This window comes from Drosophila rhopaloa, unplaced genomic scaffold (assembly GCF_018152115.1).
Source record: "Drosophila rhopaloa isolate 14029-0021.01 unplaced genomic scaffold, ASM1815211v1 contig_163, whole genome shotgun sequence".
NCBI classification, from domain to species: domain Eukaryota; kingdom Metazoa; phylum Arthropoda; class Insecta; order Diptera; family Drosophilidae; genus Drosophila; species Drosophila rhopaloa.
Window position 1 is genome coordinate 2,721,757 of NW_025335043.1, and position 19,340 is coordinate 2,741,096.

The window sequence follows — 19,340 nt, forward strand, 5'->3', positions numbered from 1 at the left end:
TCCATCGGGAAAACTCACCGTTATTTGTTGGGTCCTCCGGAGAGATTTCTTCCGATTGGTTCCGTTCCGTTCCGATACGTTGTTGTTCTCAGGCTGCGTTACGTTTCGTCTTACGTGGGGACACAGTTTACAGTTGCAGTTGCCGTTTCCAAAAGCTATTACGTATCATCTATATATCTTGCATATCATAGATATAAAACTCAATCTCGATGCGTGATTTTAACGAACGTTGAATAAGAAGACAAAAGACGATGGGACGACACGAGTGCGGCTGGTTTGTTTATGTTGATATTCTTTTAATGTTTTATATATATTTTTTAAAATTTTTCTCTTTTAGATATATTGGTGGTGTTTTATTGTATTTATTGTTGTGTTCCGATTTATAAAGATGGAATTATACTATTTTATTTGAATATATTTTGCACTAGAGAACTTACTTCCTACGAATCACAATTAGAAATGAGTGTGAGTCGATGAGCGAAAGGAAAACTCCCGTCAAAGTGAAAAACTACGCGCCGTCTACTTGGGCAGCCGAAAAATAAAATACAAGCACATGTGTTTTTCCGTTTTTTTGGGTGCCAAGGAAAACTCAGCGCGGGTGGGGGGTTCGGCTCGAAGTTTTCCACAAAATCAAGCCAAGAAAACTCCCTCCAATATTAACCGTTTGGCGTTAAATTCTACAACTGCTCTCGTGACGTAACGCGACGGCGACTGGTGGGACTGAGTGAAAAACTCGGCTACGGCGCGTAACTCTGGTCTGGTCTGGTGGAAATGCGGCGCACGAATTTCACGCATTTCCCTTTTCAAAAAAGAGCAACGAGCAGCGCGAGAGTGAGACGGGTGATTGTGTCGAACAGCTGTTGGATACTAAAAGAAATACCAAAATAACGCGTCTTGCTGTTAGTGTGACCTTTCGTGTCTTTTTTGGCCATCTTATTGATTTTCCACTTGTTGCTGCTACTCCTGTTTTCCCGGAGCGAAAAAAGCTATAACTCTCAGCTCAAGCTTAAACTTGACTTTAAATTTATTCTCCCGAGTATTACCGGTAGAACTGGTCTCGCGCGGTTAAAAACCCCAGCTGCGTTCAAAGCTTTCGCCCGCTTTTGACTCACCAAAGTCGCAAATTCTCGTGTTTCTTCGAAATCAGTTGAATTCAAGCTTCAAAACTGGCAGCACGAATCATGTCCGCAGGTCGAGTAGTTATTTATGGCGGCAAAGGGGCCTTGGGTTCGGCCTGTGTCGATTACTTTAAAGCCAACAATTATGTGAGTTACCTTTCACTTAAATGTAATTATCAAAATGCTCATTAGCAATTGTTTTCCCCCGGTTCAACCTTCACCTGGATAATCCCTTCAAGTGGGTGGGCAGCATCGATTTGACGGAGAATGAGAAAGCCAATGTGAGCATCGTGGTGCCACGCGATGCTCCATGGTCGGAACAGGAGGGTACGGTGGTCTCCAAGGTGGGCGAGAGCCTGGCCGGCGAGAAACTAGATGCCGTGATCTGCGTGGCTGGCGGCTGGGCAGGTGGTAATGCCAAAAAGGACCTGGCCAAGAATTCCGATCTCATGTGGAAGCAAAGCGTCTGGACCTCAGCCATCTCCGCAGCTGTGGCCGCTCAGCACCTGAAGGAGGGAGGACTCCTGGCTCTCACAGGAGCTAAGCCCGCTCTGGAGGGAACTCCCGGCATGATCGGCTATGGAATGGCCAAGGCAGCAGTCCACCAGCTCACCCGATCGCTGGGCGCAGAGAAATCCGGTCTTCCAGCTGGATCTCTGGCTGTATCCATCCTGCCCGTAACCCTGGATACACCCATGAACCGTAAATGGATGCCGGATGCGGACTTTGGCACCTGGACTTCTCTTGACGAGGTAGCCGGACTTTTTCTCAAGTGGACTCAAGCTCAGGAGAGGCCCAAAACTGGATCCCTGCTGCAGCTGATAACCAAGAATGGCGTAACAGAACTCATAGCTGCCGAATAGGTTTAAAGATAAAGTTACGGATCTAAACACACTTACGGAAAGAACAAAATTACTCAAAATCCATAATCTAAACGCTTTCGCTTGTACATAAACTATTCATAAATAAATCGCTGGGCGGCTTTCGATCGTTTAATGTGGGTCTGTTTACACGATTTGGGGGCTCTGGGGATAACCTTCTGAACCTTCGGGAGCGGAACGAGCGTTAAGCGTTTGCTTAGAGAACAATCTTTAGTTTGATTTGTTTGGAGGCAGTTCCTACGCCTTCTTCTTCTTCATGATCTTCATGAACAACACCATACCTGTAAATTGAAAGGGGAATAAACTCATTAGTATGATTAAGCAACAATCGATCGGCAATTAATCGATCCAATTAAAACTTGTTTACTTGAATTCGGTAAAATAACCTGATTTATGAAATTTTTTGACCTGTTTAATTTCCGTCTTAATTTTGTTTGAAAGTGAGTTTTAGTTCAATACTTTAATAAATAACTATAATTCTTTTAATAATGTATTTTCTCAGTTTATACAAATTATAAATTATACAATTAGGCCGACTGGTTCAAAATTTAAAAAAAATTAACTTAAACTAAACCTTTGATTTAACAAGTTTATGAAACCGTGATTTGTATTGGTTTTGTTTTAGTATTGTCCAAATAGATGATTTTGAATCACAGAGCTGAAACATATTGGCATGGGAATCCCAACTAAGCTTTTGGGAACTTCGACAATTTTCCGCTTAACAGTATGACTCACCAATGAAAGTGACAATTACAAAGACAATCATCAGCCAAAGCCAGCACTTGTAGGCTTTTTTCGAATGCTGCTCCAGTTTCTCAGCCTCTTTTCCAAGCGAATTGATATTGCGATCCGCCATTCCTGCGGAGCGTGAGACAACCTCCGTATCCTTTCGGATAATCCGGTTAGCAGTCTCCGTCTGTTCCTTCAGATTCCGTGTCAGCGAAAGCATGTGCTCAGTGATCTTCTCCTGGGCATTTGTGTAATACTTGGCAGCCTCGTTCATATTTTCGCCGGAAGTTGTCTGTACGCTAGTACCATTGGGACTAGAAGAGGCCTCCTCCACTCCTCGACGTCTTCGCAGGGAATCAGCATCTAAAAAGAAGGAATCAGACTTGCAATACAATTAAAATAATTTATAGGTAAGAAACCGCACAATTGGGTTCACAAAATGTCCTTCTCGATTTCAGTTTAAAATTAATACAAAAGATCTCTCAAAAAATGAAGATCTGTTTTGAAAAATGGTTCATTTCTCTACGCATTTTTAAAGTTGGCATATATTTTGAGGTGATTTTTGATTGATCATCACAATAAAAAGGTTGATGGTGAAAATTAGGATCTGTAAAGGAAACTTCTTCCAGAAATCAACCGCTTTGACTACGGGATTACAACTTTAAAGCTTGTTATTAGACTAACTCAAATATTTGGCCTGTAGGCTATAAATACAAAGTAATTTTGTTTAAAATATTTTTTAATTTAAAAAAAATTGAGTTTTAGCTTCGCCCTTTTGAACCCTAAATTACCCTGTAGCAGTTCTTTTCGCAGTTCACTGTGATGTTTGTTGTTTTGCAGCTGCCTCATTTCTTTCAGTGCATTTTCCCCGGCTTCGCTGACGGAAGAGGATTGTGGTGTAGTTTTTGCTGTGGAGTTGGCAGACTCCGTAAAGCCCGTAGATAGTTTTAGGGCTTTAAGGCGCTCCGTGTAGCCCGGAATACGGGTAGCACTCTGTGGATCGTCCAACGCCTCTAGCTCGGCGAGCATCGTGTCCAGTGACTTGATGAACTTCTGAAGCCGCCAGAAGTTCTGCTCGCTTTTCGCCAGGTCCTCGCAGTTGGCCAGCAGGGTCCGGATATTTACATTTAGCTTCGTGGCCATTTCAGAGGGGAAAACATGAAAACAACAAAGTACAAACACTAATTGTATTTAAAATACTATAAATTGCACTATTTGATAGTTTTTATCTGGTCACATTGTGTTTTATCGATAGCTACGCCTAGTGTTGGCAAATTTTTTGGACACATAGCTAGATCCTGATAACATAGGGTAAGAAATATGTAAGCTATTTTTTTTTAAAATATAAAAATAAATTTATTTTGTAAAAATTTTTTAAAAAACAACATATTAAAAAACTTGCACATAAATTGTACTATTGACGAAAGTACCATTATGTTTTAAATATTTTGTGAAGGGTTTCAATGTTTTTCTCCAATAATGCACATAAATTGTACTATTGACAGAAGTACCATTATGTTTTAAATATTTTTTGAAAGCTTTCAAGGGTTTTCTCCAATAATGTGATATAAATATATATTATATATATACCAAGAAACTAAAAAAACTCAAAACTAATCATCTTAAGACTTACATTTAACAAGGTTACATACAAATCGTATTATACTAAAGGGAAATTAGTCTGGTTTGTGAAGTCCCCCTTTATCAGGTATAAATAGCTAGATTTGGCTTTAAAATGGTTAAATCTTCAACTCCTTAGGTATTAAATTTTAAAAATACTATAAAATACCACAACGTATAATTATTGCAAAGCATACTTTTGGGCGCGAGAAAAAAATCTTATCAAAAGTTTCAGCCAATATCGAAGTTATCAATTAAACCGCTTATGATAGCCACAGCATATGTATATTACCATGCAAACGCATATTTTTGGAAGCAGTCGTCGTACGCCAGGTGTCAGTATCACATATATAGAACCCAAATCCAAGGTAGTATTTTCGTTAGTTTTTTATAATTACTCTGAAGTGCCAATACACTCAAGGTGTGTTATCAAGCAGCTGACGGGGCAAAACCAAAAAAAAACACCCTCGGGGGCGCATGTGCTTGTGTTAACGTTTTACCGTTTTGTTAACGGCACTTGAGGCTATGAATGAAACGCGGCTACTTTCTCTCTCTCGCTCTCCCGCGACTTTCTCTCGCCGCTCTCTCCGGCACTCTCTTCCTGCGCAGCAGCAGCGCAGCAGCAGTTAACGGTGCATGTGAAAAAGTCCCCTCACAAACGTCGTGAAAATCGAAATCGATAAGTAAGCAACGGATTTTAGCTGCCGAGAAAAGTCTAATAATTTCAGTGTCAAACCCAGCGATAAGCTCCCCAAAAAGTACTAATCCAGCTGAAAAACAACAACCCAACCCGGCCATGTCCAAAAAAAGTGTTAGCCAAGTGTTTTGATTGTCGTAGTTTGAAGAAAACTAAGCTTGTCTGGGGGCTGATAAATCGATACGATACCCGAAAACGGGGGCTGCTGCGTGGGCTGCTCCAGTGAAAATTTCCACCTAAAAATAGTATCAAATTTAGCTTGAAGAAAACTCTTTTGTTCATTTAAGTTTTTATGCCAGTTTACATTGCATTTTCGTTACATAAGTTGTGAGTCTTTTTGCTGCGTAGCAAATCCATTAACGGCTTAAGAACCACCGACCACCCACATCTACCACCCACTTACACAGGCAAAAAAATATGAAAATGTGGTCTATACGAATATTAAAGTATATATATCTTTGATGATATTGAATTTATCTTATCTATTTTTTGTGAGAAAGCAAAACTACTATTTCTTGAAATCATTATATACTTCCACGTTATGGCGTTAAAAATATTTTTTCTATTTCAAATAAGTCCTTAAAATTTTTTGAATTCTTTTAATAATAAGGAAATTATACATTTCAATTTCTCAAAGTTTTGATAAAATAATACTTATCATCAGGATTATTTATTGGTCAAAATTTTGTAAAAATTTGAACATTTACCCATGCCACCCTCTCAAAGAACCATACTACTATTTACAGTTGCTAGAGGTAATGTAACAACATTTAATCGGAGCTCGAATAGAAAAAAAACAAATCGTAGAGTGACCCGATTGCTGTAGACAAAGCCCCAAGATGCAGCCGCCGCCGCGTAAGGTAAAGCTTGAAAAATATCTAGTAATAAAGTTTAGAATTCCAATAATCGTAACTCCCGTAATTCTCAGGGTAACTATGTGAAATTCCTCAAGAATTTGCACACGGAGCAGGTGGCCAAGCTGCAGTTAAAGAACCAGCATGAATGCGACCTGTTGGAGGACATCCGGCAGTTTACCATCAAACGATCGGCTGTCGAGAAGTCGTACAGTGAGTCCCTGCTCAAGATCTCATCGCAGTATCTCAACAAGAAGATACCCAATATACCAGATATTAAGATGGATGGCATGGAGGAGCGCTGGTGGGTTTTGCCTTCTTAAATTTGTTTGGTGGTCCCTCAGAAATCTTGAAATATTTAAAGTCACTTTCACGACTAAAATATATTATAAACATTTTATAGTACCAAAGTCCATATATGATAAATTTCTGACGGTCTCTCGATAAAACTAACAATATATTTAGTGAAATATATATATACCCTAATAATTTATGTATATTTCTGCAGGAACATGTGGAGTGTTTGGCGCACAGTGCTTGAGGAGAACGAAAAGCTGGCTCGGGCTCGATTGGCCGCTATAGAGGTGTTCCAACAGCAGATCGCCGACGAGGCCAAGGTCCTTCGGGACTATAAGCTGGCCATAGCAAAGCGCTCGCTATCCGGAATAGTCAATGTGCAGAAGGAACTCCATTTGAGCGTGGGTGATGTGGACAAAACCAAGAAATCTTATTTTGATGAGGAGCACTGTGCTCACGATGTTCGGGATAAAGCCCGTGATATTGAAGAAAAGCTTAAAAAAAAGAAGGGATCCTTCTTTCAATCAATCACTTCGCTGCAGAAGAACAGCGCCCGGGTCACATCTCGCAAGGAGTTGCTCGAGGAGAAGTCCTCTGGGGCCCGGAATGACTATGTACTCAGCTTGGCCGCGGCCAATGCCCATCAGAATCGCTACTTCACCGTCGATCTGCAGACCACGATGACCACCATGGAGAACTATGTCTTCGAGCGGGTCGCCGAGTACCTGATGCTAATGGGGTAAGCCCATTGGGAAATTGCGGGCTTAAGTAGTAATAACTACATGCTTTAGTAACAATTTTTTTGATCTATATGTATAGCAGGTTAAGGTTTAAGAATTATTCCTCTTTTTTCATTTCTTTAACTAGTTAAAAATTTATTTATAAATCACTAATTCAACAATTCCCATAAAAAATCTTTATATGACCCTAATTACTTTCTGATAATGTTCTTCTTTGGATATTGTTCATATAGTTTGCCTTTTTATCACAATTTTCTACAAAGGCTTAAATGGATCAGAAAAATATGAGATATAGTTTTGTGGAAAATTGAAATTTTTATCACATCTAATTCCACTAAGCCTTATTGAAACAGGAAATTATTTTTTGTGTTTTGTTATTTTTTGATAAGATTGTTGAGTATTTACAAGGTGCTTTTATGAAAAAGAATTATTAATATTGGTTTTTTATAAAGTTCTATCCATATTGTTTAAACATTATTAAATGTTTATCTTAGTTACTAGATAATTAAATTAGAATTCCTTTACAAAATAAGTAACTCATTAAACGTAATCTTTGTTTTTCAGGCGAACAGAGTTGCTGACCTGTTCGGCCACTCAGAACAGTTTCGGGAAAATCCGTGACCAGGCGCAGCAGTTGACCCGAGAGTACAACCTGCAGTGCTGCTACCTGTTTTATCCGGTGCTCAAGCAGCACATCCAGTACGACTTCGAGGCGTGCGACAACGATCCGGTGCGCAAGGTGACCGCGGAGCACGAGTCCGCCGCCGAGACGCTGACCAAGGAGGCCAAGAATCTGGCTGGAAGGGTGGTGAAGGAGAACGCCTCCATCCGGGAGAACGCCAAGAAGTTGGCTCTGTGCCAGTCGCTGCGGGATTCAGGCCAGCGTAGCGATCCCAACGATCCAAACGGACCTGATCTGGACACCAAGATCGAGGAGTTCCGTGATCAAATCCGGCGATCGGAGACGGAGAAGACCAAGGCGGAGGCTTGCTTGCAGTGCCTGCGAGATGGTGGCATCAACGTGGACGAGTGGGTGCAGGAGGCCGAGATTATGGGCGTTCAGGAGCTGACGCGTTCGGCTAGCTCCATTTCGATGCGCACCGATGCCTCCGGCCAGGGCGAGAATCCCAGCTCGGATTCCTTCTACGACAGTGACAAAGAGGAGACCCAGGCTCAGGCAGCCGCCCAGACGAAGCCCAAGCAGGAGCAACAACTATCCAGGGATCGCACCTTTAGCGACAGTGACGATGAGCCCGAGGTGCGTCCATCGGCGGTTGCAGCATCTTCGGCAGCTGCTGCTTCCTCATCCGCAATGGCCAGTAGCGCCGGGGCCTGGGATGATCCCACTGAGGTCAACTGGGGAGCTGGAGAGGAGGAGGAGGACAAGGATGAACCGATTGTCCCGGAGCCCAAAGAGGCCATATTCAAGTGCACTGCGCTCTATAGTTATACGGTAAGCGATTTGTTATCCGGGGTGCTCTAATTTCTAGAGATTTATTTCTTAAATGCCATACAATTTTTTAAAAATGTTAAAATAGTTTAAAAATACCTCTGAATACAGAACTGAGAGCATAACATTATAAATTGCCTAAATTGGTTGAAATTCGGTAATTTAAAAACAAGAGATTTTTATTGCACCCCGTATACATGGTAACCTTAAGTTGTAGACTCATTTCTTAATATATTGTCTCTGCACAGGCCCAGAATCCTGACGAGCTCAGCATTGTCGAGAACGAGCAACTCGAGGTGGTTGGCGAGGGGGACGGCGATGGGTGGCTGAGGGCCCGAAACTATCGCGGAGAGGAGGGCTACGTGCCACACAACTATCTGGACATCGATCAGGAGACAGCGGGCAGCGCCTTTAATGGTACATCCGGCAATCAATTGCGCTCTCAAATCTCATTCTCATCTGTCGATTATACCGTTGACAATGAAGATCAGACGGTGGACTCGATGCAATCGCCCGACCAGGTGTCGGTCATCATGGCGCCCCAGAAGCGGGTCAAGTCGGACGTGGAGTGGTGCATTGCGCTGTACGACTACGACGCCACCGCCGAGGATGAGCTGACCTTCGAGGAGGGCGACAAGATCAAGATCATCACCAAGACCGCCCACGGAGTGGACGATGGGTGGTGGGAGGGCGAGCTGGACGGCAAGTTCGGCAACTTCCCCTCGCTGGTCGTCGAGGAGTGCGACGAGTTGGGCGAACCACTCAGCGAGGGCGGCGACGAGTCGCCTCCGCCCACCGCGGCGCCCAGCTTTGCCCTGCCCCCTGCTCCGGCACTGCCGCCAGAGTACGCCCACGAACTGGAGTTGGAGCTCACTGAGGACATGTTCGGGTCCCAGGACACGGCAGGTGAGCTTCCTATTTTTTTTTCAACTAATTTTTATTTGTTAAATTTTCTTGAGATTAGAAAACATTCGATGATAAATAGTTCAACCAATTGTGAGCTGAAATATTTTGTGGTGCTTTTGAAACTGATTTCAGTTTGTTTTAAACTATTTTATTTTAGCTTAATTATTTTGATATTTGATTTTTTGAGTAATATCAATTTAATGTTTTTTATTAAAAAGAAAAGTATACATTTTTCTTTGAATAATATGTGTTGAACACTTAGACAAATATTTTGTTTGTTTTTGTCTTTAAAACCAAACTTTATATAGCATTGTCTATGGTTCAGCCATTCGTATCAATAATTATGTAGGATAATTTTTAAAAATGGTAGAACAATTTTTTAACATGGGATTTTCTCTGCTTTTGTCTTTAAAATGTTTATTTTTAAAATGAGTGGGATTTTAAAAATATATTGAGTTTTTTCTTTACCCTGAAAATTTATAATTTTTCTGATAAATAAGGACCTTTTCCGATTTTGACAGATGAGGATAGCGGCTATATACCCAACGGCGCTGCTGCCCCGAGTATGCCTCCACCAGGTAAATGCCACGCCCCCTAATATCACCTGGTCCTTTCTTTCCCCTTTCTATCTCTCTTTATACTATACAATATATGTCACTCGATATCGATTCCTCTAGTACCGAACATTTGTATAATTTTCAACTTTCCACTATCAAAAAAAAAAAAACAAATCCAAAAATTTCCGAAAGTACTGTTATACCTGCTTCTATATTCTCTAGAGGTAAACCTAATCTCCAAAGTGCAGCTCGTCTAACTACTAACCACTTGTTCCACTACTACCACCACCAATCCACCACTAAACCACCACAAAATTACAACAATTTACCACCATTTATCACTGTAACTACTCTCCACTACTCTCCGTTAATGTGCTATTTTGTCTCTCGTCTCCAAAAGTCTCCGCAAGTCTCCGCAGCCGAGACGAAATCATCCGATGAAATGCCCTCCGATTTCTTACAGTGTTATTCTTAGGCTGCTTGTCAAAAAGTGTCGTGTCGTGTTATCGTTATTTCTACATCTTCGATTTATTTCTTTTTGCAGCTTCTCTTTATCTCTACATATAAAGATATATGTATATGTGATGTGTGTGTGGCACTGAAATTTCAATTTAATTGCATTTAAAGCTTTGATTGGTTATTAATTTATCTCAATATCACGTTTTTCTTTCATTGCCGTTTTGCATTGGTTGTTTTCTCTCAGTGTAATTGTGTCTTTGTGTCATTTAAGGCCAGAACCAAAGCCAAACCACTGCCAAGAAGGGTAATTTAACAAATATGCCTCTATATAAAAATATTTTAACCCCGAACTTTCTTGATTCAGTAACTTAGAGTAGGAAAATCTGTTTCAATTCCACTATTTGAGAGCATGTCCAAAAATCCTCTTGACTATTGTTAAACTTATATGAGTCCTTCTTCTTGGTATATCAAAACTATATATTTGTTCAGTATGAGGTTTTTCTCTTAACTATTAAATATTACTCACTTTCAAAAATCGTAATAAAAATATATACTTTTTTTACGAAATGACCCTTTTTTTTGTATATATCTATGAATGGTTATAATCAACCCGATCAGTTTCCATTAGTAGTTCAGTAGTTATCAAACTGAAGTTGGAAACCAAAGACGTTTTTATAAAATCCCCTAGTTTTCTAACCATCTCCCGCATGATTGTCAGCCTCAGATCCCAAATGTATCTTAAAATTTTACTTTTGCTATTCTTACTTTTATTTGTATTTTGTTTTCCACTTGCCAAAACTTATCGTGTACCTAGTTAGTTTTTGTTCCAAGGCTGCCTTGACTTGATCCTCAACAATTTTAGTTTCTCTCTCACCGCTCTAAAACATTTTGATCGATAAATTGTATGGATATAAGACATATATATTACAAAAATATGATTGTTCACTAAGCCAATGAATATTTTCTTATTTATTTTAAACGCATACTCAGTACTCATCCAAGAGCCTGGCATGGAGGTAAAATATTCACAGATGTTTTAAAAATTAACTTTAAAAAACATCGAAACAAAATAATATATTTTGTAACTATTTTTTATAACCGTTTTATTTTACTCTAAACACAACAATTTTTGGTTACACTTGAAAAACAATTTGTTTTGTTACTAATTCAAATTTTAAAAATTTGGTTTTTAAAGGCAGAGAACTTTGCCTTAAAAACTTTTTTATACACTTCTAAATTTCCTGTCTTTGATATTGATAAAATCGTAGCTGGATTTTAAATTCAAAAATATGAAAACTGCTTTTAAAATACTCGTACTTTTTCATGAATTATTTAATTGCTGTTAGATAAAAAATAAGAATTTGGTTAAAATAATGTTAAAAAACATTCAAACTTCTAATTTCCTGTCTTTGATATTGAGAATATCGTAGTTGGATTTTAAATTCAAAAATATGAAAACTGCTTCTAAAATACTCGTACTTTTCTATGAATTATTTAATTGCTGTTAGATACAAAATAAGAAAATTGGTTAAAATATTGTTAAAAAACAAAAAAAAACATTTAAACAATTAAAATTTTTTACAGTTTTTTTTTACCTTTTTATGATCGATCTTTGAACTAATTCCTTGGATTTGTCCTTTACAGGACGATCTCAGTGACGATGGGCAGCCGCCGCCGTCGCTGCCGCCGCCCCAGTTGGCAAAGCCGGGCGGACCCGTCCAAGGATCGGGGAATAAGGGCGACAAGGGGGCGGCGGCTAGCGGCGCCAACACGCTGAACTTAGGTATGGCACAAATAATTGTTACCGCTGCAACCCCCATGGTTGAAGACGGTGCCGATAAATCTTTCCCACCAGTAGGCGAGAGCGATGATCAGCCGGAGCAGGCGTCCAAGGAGCAGCCGGCGGAGGTGGCCAAAAAGCCAGACATTGCGCCCAAGCCGGTGGCCAAGGTAGCGGCCCAGACCTCGGCGGCCAAAGAAGGTAATCCTGGAGTGCGGCCCGTGGTGAGCATAACACTGACCGAGTATCCATCCTGTGATGCAGAGGACCAACAGTCCTACTCGGAGGGCACTGACTCGGCCTCGGTGGCCGATGTGCCGGCCCTGCAGGATGCGGAGGATCCGTTCAACGAGAAGGCCAAGGGCGAGTCCGGCGGCGGATCGGGATTTGAGGCCAACTTCGAGGCCAACTTCGATGCCAACTTTGACGACGCCTTCGCGGGAGGCGGAGGATCCGGTTCCGGCGGAGGTGGGGGCGGTGGGGGACAGTCCAGCGAACTGGACGTTAATGGAGAGGCAGCAGGAGAATCGGGATCAGGATCTGCGGCCGGCGAGGAGGATATTGAGGCACCCAAACAGGTGGTCGGTGGGCGAGCTAGCATACCCGAGGAATTGGACTCAAATCAATTGGCACGTTTGCAAAATCTGAAGGAGTCGAACGCTTAGATTCGGCGCTCCGGTCTCTTCCTCTTGGTCGGCACTTCAATGTTGTTTCTTTTGTTCTTTTAGGCACACGACCATGAGCATGATATATACTATATAGACTATAGCCACGGACAGTTATAGAGCGGATCAGCGGAACACCACAGCCACAACCACAACCACAACCACAACCAAACCCCACAACACTTGAAAGCATTTTGATCTCACACCCATCCTACAACCTATCCAACAAATCCAAACACACAGATGATATATATATAGCCTGACTCAGACGGACTAGCAACTTATCGATCGGGTAGCGGAATTAGATTGTAGTAAGCTCTATTGATTGGATATTGTCGCATAAGTACGTAAATAGTTCATTTTGGCTGCCCGATTCACATACAACGACACAATAGCAGGATATAGAATATATGTACTTGTATCAGGTCGGAATCCCTATCCACTCCTTTTCACGTACAGCGCTCAAATTGTGTACATCCATTTGAATACTTCTTCTGACTGCCTCTGGGGTTATAGTTAGACATCAACTGGGCCTTCATAAACAAAACCACCATACGATATATTACTATATAAATATATACATAATTATGTTAGTTTGTAATGTGTTATACCCTCAGACACGAATGGAATACATTGATATATTATAAATGGAATATTGTAACGTTTTGAAAGACAATTACTTATGTAGCACTCAGACACGGGTCTTTGAATATCTGCATCCACAACTAATCGAGCAATAATATGTATATATATCTAAGTGAATTAGAGAATCCGGTTTAGCAGCATTAAGTTAGCCATTTGCTTGATCTTGCCGCCAACACAAGCCAATCAACTTTAAAGTCAATTCAGTTGGTATTGTTTTTAGCTTCTGTTCGCTCCACTTAGTCTTAGGATCTCTGCACATTATAGTAAATTAATCGAAGCCGCAAATGAATGTATTCGAATCGTATGACCGGATCCGGCAGATATATTGTATTGTTGTAATTGTATGCAAAACACTAGCCTAATTAGTTAAATGTTTTCCGTGTCTAGTTAAATGGTCTAAGTTAATGTTGGATGCCAGAAAGAAGATATTTGAAATTAGTAAAAAGCCTACTCAATGCGAGACTTTGTTTGCGATACTCGAATATTAATGTTCATAACTCACCAATTGGATAACTTCATATTCACATAACCGATATTACCGAACATAGATAACAATGGAAAAACCAATATATGTAAGCCGCAAACTGAATTGTATGTAATTTTTGACCCCGCCCAGTGAGTTAATCAAAGTTTTATTGTCATAGTTTGAAAAACCTTCTGTTCGAACAACTAACAAATAAAATTTCCACTTTAAAGCAAAAGAAAATCAATTTAGTTTTCCCTGGGAAAGGCGAAAAATGATTAAAACTCATTTGGTTGTAATTTTTTTACATATCTTTATTTATATTCACTTCATTGCAATATTATAATATTCCTTCTTGGTTTGCATTTTTTCCACTTGGATGTTTTTAGTTTTAGTATTTAACTTAATAATATAGGTTCCATCTTGGGTTTTATCATTTACTTTCTTGTAACATTCATCTCTTATATTTTCCCTTTTAATTATTTTGTTATGTGTGTGTTTATTTTTTATATGCTATAGATAATTATTCTCATTTCAGTTTTTTTTTTGGTATTTTTAATTTTGTTTTTCATTTTATATAACGAAATTAACACAGTCAAAATTTGTGATCAGTGATCAATCATTACATACGCATTACGTTTTAAATTATTCCTCTTGGTTTCGCCTCCTTTCTATGAGGCTCCTCAAACATATGCTTGCTTATATACTTATGTGGGTGTTTTTATTTGGATCTCTGAGGCTGATGGGTTGAGCAACCAAAAATTCTGTGAGGCGGAAATAATCGTCTGGGAGGCGGGGGGCGGGGACTTTGGAACCAATAATTGACAGCAGACCAATGTGAGCTATGTGGGGGCAAACGGATTGCAGGCCGACTGGCTGGTAATCATAAAACATGTTCATTTATTGCATTTAGGAACTCTTTTTGATGGACGGATAAAACCAAAAATTATATAGACAAACTCCTCCTCGATCAGCTCTTGATGGCTTTAACTGCTTGGCGATGGTATGAGACTTGAACCTGGTAAGTAGATGGCTGACAAATCATACACACAAATATATTTCAGTAGCCAGGGCCCGCGGGGAGTTCTTTTTTTTGGGGGGGGAGGGTTGGAAGCGTGCTGGGGTCCCTAATCTTATAATGTAATAACAAACTTTCGCATCTTTTTTTATTTGCTTGAGCAAAGGGTTCAACGGATAATGATAATGGGGGCTTGTTCCAAAATGAATGCTCCGTAATAACAAACTAAGAGTATGCGACGTACAACCGTAAGTGTGTGTGGTGTGAATAGTGTGTTTTATCATTCTAACAATTCATGGTTCAATCAATATCTCGTCTTGCTGCCTAGGGTTATAGACTATTTCTCAATAATAATATTCACTTGCATTAACTTTGAATTCATTTTAAAAATGTTTTTATTTTCGATTTCGGTGCACTCTGCATGAACTGGGATCCGGTTTTTATCAGTGTATCTGTATCTGTATCAGTATCAGTTTTCGTATCTGTATCTGTCTCTGTTTCTGTGTATTGTGTGGTTCAACTTAATCGCTAGGGTTCTCAACTTGTTGGTTTGCTTATCTAAATACTTTAGAATTTCATTTTTGGTTTTGCTTGTTTTTTTGAGACCACCATACATATATAATATATAATTAAATATACATCATATACATACATACGTAATTATTACATCGCGTCACGTATATATCGATCCTCATATAGATTTACTTATTTATTTCTCCCTTTCGGTTGCTTTATAAAACGTTGGTGTTGGTGTCGCCGTCTAAACAGCGACACCAAAAATGCTTCAAACATTTCATTGTGTGTATAATTTAACATTTTACATATTTTCATCGTTTTTTAAATAATCCCTCCTCATTGTTTTTGTTGTTGTCCTAAATGCTCTTGCATACGCAGCACGTGCATATGCGTTTTCATCGTCTTGCATCGTTAATTTGTTTGTTTTATAAAAAAGTCCTCACTATGGGCAACTAAATTTTTTGGTTTTCCTTTTCCACAAATTATATCGTAAACTAGGTTGTAGAGTAAAAAATTCCATATGAAAAATTAAACGCATCAATTTGCCATTAAGTGTTTTTCTCTTAAAATGTTTGTCAACTATTTCGCCTTTTGCATTGTTTACAACTAAAATGGTTTTTTCATTAATTTACGTTCTTTGGAAATACGCTCCGAAACCGTTGAGCAGCTATTTGTTGTTGTTCTCGCATCAAAAAGTTATTTGACCTCATTTAGGGGATATTTATTATATAGCATTTTTACGAATGATCCTCAGCCATTTGTAAACATTTTGATTTCTGTCTTCGGTAACATAATTGATTTCTGACACTTGTATAGCTACAAAATATATCTATATATTTGTGTGTGTGAGTGTGTTTCATATATAAGCAGATATATATATTATTTATGTTCCTTATCACCGATTTCACTTTTATGTGGCCGAGTCTCCGGTTTTAGCTATTTTCTTGGGGAATGTTCTGTGTGGCTGGTAGATCAATTGCAGTTTGCCTCAAATCCTTTTCACTTGGCTCAATAAATTATAAGTTAATCAGTTAATCAATTAATTTCTGGTAAACCTTATATTGCTTTCTTTTCGCTCAGATTCCTAGTAAAGATTTGGGATACTCTTTAGCCAACGGATGGTACAAAATGGGTAAGAACTTTGAAGGGTTTTCCATTAGGCAGACAGACGATAAAGTGTATGGCTAAAGGGTATCGAATAGTCGACTCCTCGACTCTCTGTTATTAGCGGTTTCAACTTTTGCTTGTGTAAGTGTGTGTTTGTGTCTGTCTAGATCGTTAATAAAGTAATTTTCTTGGGGTCTCTTCTGTAGTCGTTCTGCTGAATTGGTTAGGTAGTCCTTAAGAAAGGTTAAGGGTTTCGTCTTAAGTATATCTAGGGTTCCATAGCTGATCCATTTTGGGTCACCACCAACGTCCTCCTCCGCCAGTGTTCCATTCATAAGTACTTTTCGTATATACAGTTAATTGTTTTGTTTGGTTTTTTTTTTGTTTTCGGATTAGGGTTCAATTTGGTTTGGTTTACATATAAAAAACTCGTGCTACATATACGTAGGTGCCTAAATACGTTATATGAATATATATCTCATATACTTGTGTCGCCTTAAGCCATACTCTATGTACATATACGTGTGGGCGTGTGTGTGTGTGTGTGTTTTGGCCATATTATGGCGCTTAACTAAATCCTAGCTTTAACTTTAGCTAACTGTACAAAATTCTTTAGCCTTACGATCTGCCCTTGCACTAATCATAAACACTAAATTAAAATTCATTGATGATATTTTGGTATGGCTTGCTTAGTTATCTCCATTGTGCTAAATTGTATTTTAATTTCTTTATTTTACGTTTAAAGTTAAACTCACTTGCCTTTAATTATGTGTTTCAATTAACTTAACTCTTTTGTTTCTTTCTCTTTGTGTCTGTGATTCATCGAGGAACTTGAGCGAAAATTCAAATATATATATATACGTCGAGTATCTGTGTCCCTTTTGTCTGCCTGTCTGTTCGCGTGTGGGTGTGTATCTGTGTGTAACTGTGTGTATCTGTGTGTCATTAGGCTAACTTAAGACGGTGCATCGTAAGTATCTTTTGTTTGTTTATCGCTTTATTGACTGCTTGAACGCATCCGAGTTAATCGCTTAACCAGATTCGATTACATTAACTAAGTTTAATTGCGAAGTTTTGCTCCTACTTTGCTTTGAGAATGTTCCGAGTGTCTTCTGTTTGTATTTACAAATTGAAAATCAATTGTCTTCGTTTAATTCTTTTTAGCAACTATTTGTTAGACTTAAACGCTATTTTCTTAGGCAGTTTCATTCATACTTGTGTACTTTATGTTCTATGTTCTATTTGTATTCGTTTTTAATTTACTGGTATTTATTGGGCATACTTGCGTTTGAAAATTTCACTTAGACCTTAGATTGATTTCATACGGTGCCGCAAAGTTGTCTTCGAAAAGTTTTTGTTTCAGTTTGATTCTGATTCTTGTGTTCGTGAGTGAGTGAGTGCAGTTTGAATAATTTGTTGTTAGTTTTAAAGTTGATATAAAAATTGGTGTAACTAAAATGAATCGTTATCGTTCATATTATTATTTCGCTATGTCAATTGCACTAACTATTTGTATGACTTATCTCCGATGCTTGCTTATAAAAGGTGCGCTCCAAAGTAATTCATAATATCCGTGTCGAGTTTATTGTGTGGTGTGCAAATGATTAAAAACCTCTCGATCTTACGTGTCTGTCTCGTGTTCGATTTACATTTAAAGTTAACTTAACGAAATCATTCGCCAAACTGATTCGCAATTGTCGAAATTGTTCCTTGCACTACGTTTTGATTTCTAATAAATTTGGCCATTTCACTTGGAAGCGCTAAGTCAGTTCTGAATAAACAAATCTACCAACTGAATGGGCAATCAATGGATTAACATAGTAAGTTCTGGTTAAGATCAGGATCGGCTTGGTTTTGGTTTCGATTTCGGTTTCGGTTTTTTTAGGAGCGTGCAGCTGAAAAAGGGGAAACGCACTTAAATTAGAGGAAGACTCTCCGGGTGTTTTGCTTTTGAAGTGGGAAGCAAAGGTCTTTCGTTTTTCTAAACTTTAACTCAAAACGCCGCAAAGATAATGGAAATTGTTAACCCATCTATTATTTGGTGTGTTGAAATCAACTTTTCGACTGCGCTATTTCGAGGGTTTCTCATAGTCATCCTTCGTTTTCGTTTAATGCCTATGTTGCGTATGATTTTTGATCGTTATATTAGTGGTTTTTATGGTTTTCTTTGTTATCGGTTCATAATTCTCCTCAACACTTTCACTTATGCCTTTCGTTATATAATTTTCACTACAATTTGCTAATCTGTTGCTTTTGATTATTCTTCATTCATTTATACTCATTTGGTTGTTAATTCTAATGTTGGTTTTCCACCGTTTTTTTTTTTTGCTTTATTACTGTGTAAATCTATTTAACAATATTCTTTGCTTTCGACCTTGTAATATGTGTGTGTCCTCTTCGCTTTGGTATTAAACAATAAACTGTTGCCTCTGCATTTTCATATCGCTAGTTAAAATTAGTTTTGTTTCCGCTTATTTTTTTGTGTCTAGTTTTCTGTATTTTTTTTTTTGGTTTCTCCATTTTATATATTTTTTGTGTGGTTTTTCAGCGCCCTGCACAGTTTGACTCTCTCGTGCGCTGTTCACTCCTGTGTCCTTGGGCCACGCCCTCGAATCCTTGCGTCGCCTGGGGCCGCCGACCTACTCCTCGCCCAGGAGCACCAGATCATCGGCGACCACGTCGCTGACATGCAGGTAGATGATCCAGTACATCAGGTTGAAGCACACGAAGCACACGGGGAACACGATGCGCGAGTACTTGTCGATGTCGGAGGGCGTGATGCCCAGCAGCTTGTTGATGTCCTGTTTGGGATCGGGGATCAGGGATCAAGGATCAAGG

The 19,340-nt window shown here is 39.2% G+C and overlaps 5 protein-coding genes across 37 annotated transcripts in view; 2 read left to right on the plus strand and 3 right to left on the minus strand.

Annotated features, from left to right (window-relative positions):
• LOC108040257 (protein boule) overlaps positions 1 to 814 on the minus strand; it is a 30,208-nt gene extending 29,394 nt beyond the window's left edge. Inside the window, exon 1 of one of the 4 annotated variants that reach the window (XM_017117651.2) lies at positions 19 to 814. The gene's annotated coding sequence lies outside the window, so the exon portion shown is untranslated. The remainder of the gene's footprint in view (positions 1 to 18) is intronic. The other 3 variants (XM_017117649.2, XM_017117653.2, XM_017117654.2) reach the window with 3 other exon arrangements.
• Positions 815 to 930: 116 nt separating this feature from the next.
• LOC108040256 (dihydropteridine reductase) lies at positions 931 to 2,114 on the plus strand. The gene is made up of 2 exons (XM_017117648.1): positions 931 to 1,265; positions 1,358 to 2,114. Exons 1-2 carry the CDS (start codon positions 1,182 to 1,184, stop codon positions 1,979 to 1,981), a joined length of 708 nt encoding a protein of 235 aa, XP_016973137.1. The 5' UTR covers positions 931 to 1,181; the 3' UTR covers positions 1,982 to 2,114.
• LOC108040254 (vesicle transport protein USE1) lies at positions 2,063 to 3,925 on the minus strand. Its single transcript, XM_017117647.2, has 3 exons — positions 3,520 to 3,925; positions 2,735 to 3,091; positions 2,063 to 2,280 (listed from the first exon to the last, which is right to left on the minus strand). The coding sequence occupies exons 1-3, from the start codon at positions 3,869 to 3,871 to the stop codon at positions 2,237 to 2,239; spliced, it is 753 nt and encodes a 250-aa protein (XP_016973136.1). The 5' UTR covers positions 3,872 to 3,925; the 3' UTR covers positions 2,063 to 2,236.
• A 747-nt stretch (positions 3,926 to 4,672) lies between these two features.
• Positions 4,673 to 14,104, plus strand: LOC108040250 (protein nervous wreck). Of its 15 annotated transcripts, XM_044457572.1 has the most exons (13): positions 5,019 to 5,106; positions 5,792 to 5,905; positions 5,974 to 6,203; positions 6,408 to 6,935; positions 7,501 to 8,389; positions 8,635 to 8,803; positions 8,873 to 9,292; positions 9,814 to 9,870; positions 11,299 to 11,324; positions 11,953 to 12,091; positions 12,167 to 12,289; positions 12,353 to 12,717; positions 12,817 to 14,104. In XM_044457572.1, exons 2-13 carry the CDS (start codon positions 5,885 to 5,887, stop codon positions 12,871 to 12,873), a joined length of 3,024 nt encoding a protein of 1,007 aa, XP_044313507.1. In that variant the 5' UTR covers positions 5,019 to 5,106; positions 5,792 to 5,884; the 3' UTR covers positions 12,874 to 14,104. The 15 variants fall into 15 exon arrangements, with proteins under 15 accessions (XP_016973106.1, XP_016973104.1, XP_044313507.1 ...); XM_044457567.1 differs by adding an exon at positions 10,580 to 10,612 and having other exon boundaries at positions 8,635 to 9,292; positions 11,953 to 12,289; XM_044457569.1 differs by adding an exon at positions 10,580 to 10,612 and having other exon boundaries at positions 8,635 to 9,292; positions 12,164 to 12,717.
• A 67-nt stretch (positions 14,105 to 14,171) lies between these two features.
• LOC108040252 (gamma-aminobutyric acid receptor subunit beta) overlaps positions 14,172 to 19,340 on the minus strand; it is a 35,897-nt gene continuing 30,728 nt past the window's right edge. For 9 of the 16 annotated variants that reach the window (XM_044457577.1, XM_017117633.2, XM_044457576.1 and 6 more), the window contains one exon: positions 14,203 to 19,303. In XM_044457577.1, coding sequence (XP_044313512.1) covers positions 19,142 to 19,303 — 162 coding nt within the window. In that variant the 3' untranslated portion in view covers positions 14,203 to 19,141. Of the gene's footprint in view, positions 19,304 to 19,340 lie in introns of all 16 variants that reach the window. The other 7 variants (XM_017117643.2, XM_017117641.2, XM_017117631.2 and 4 more) reach the window with 3 other exon arrangements.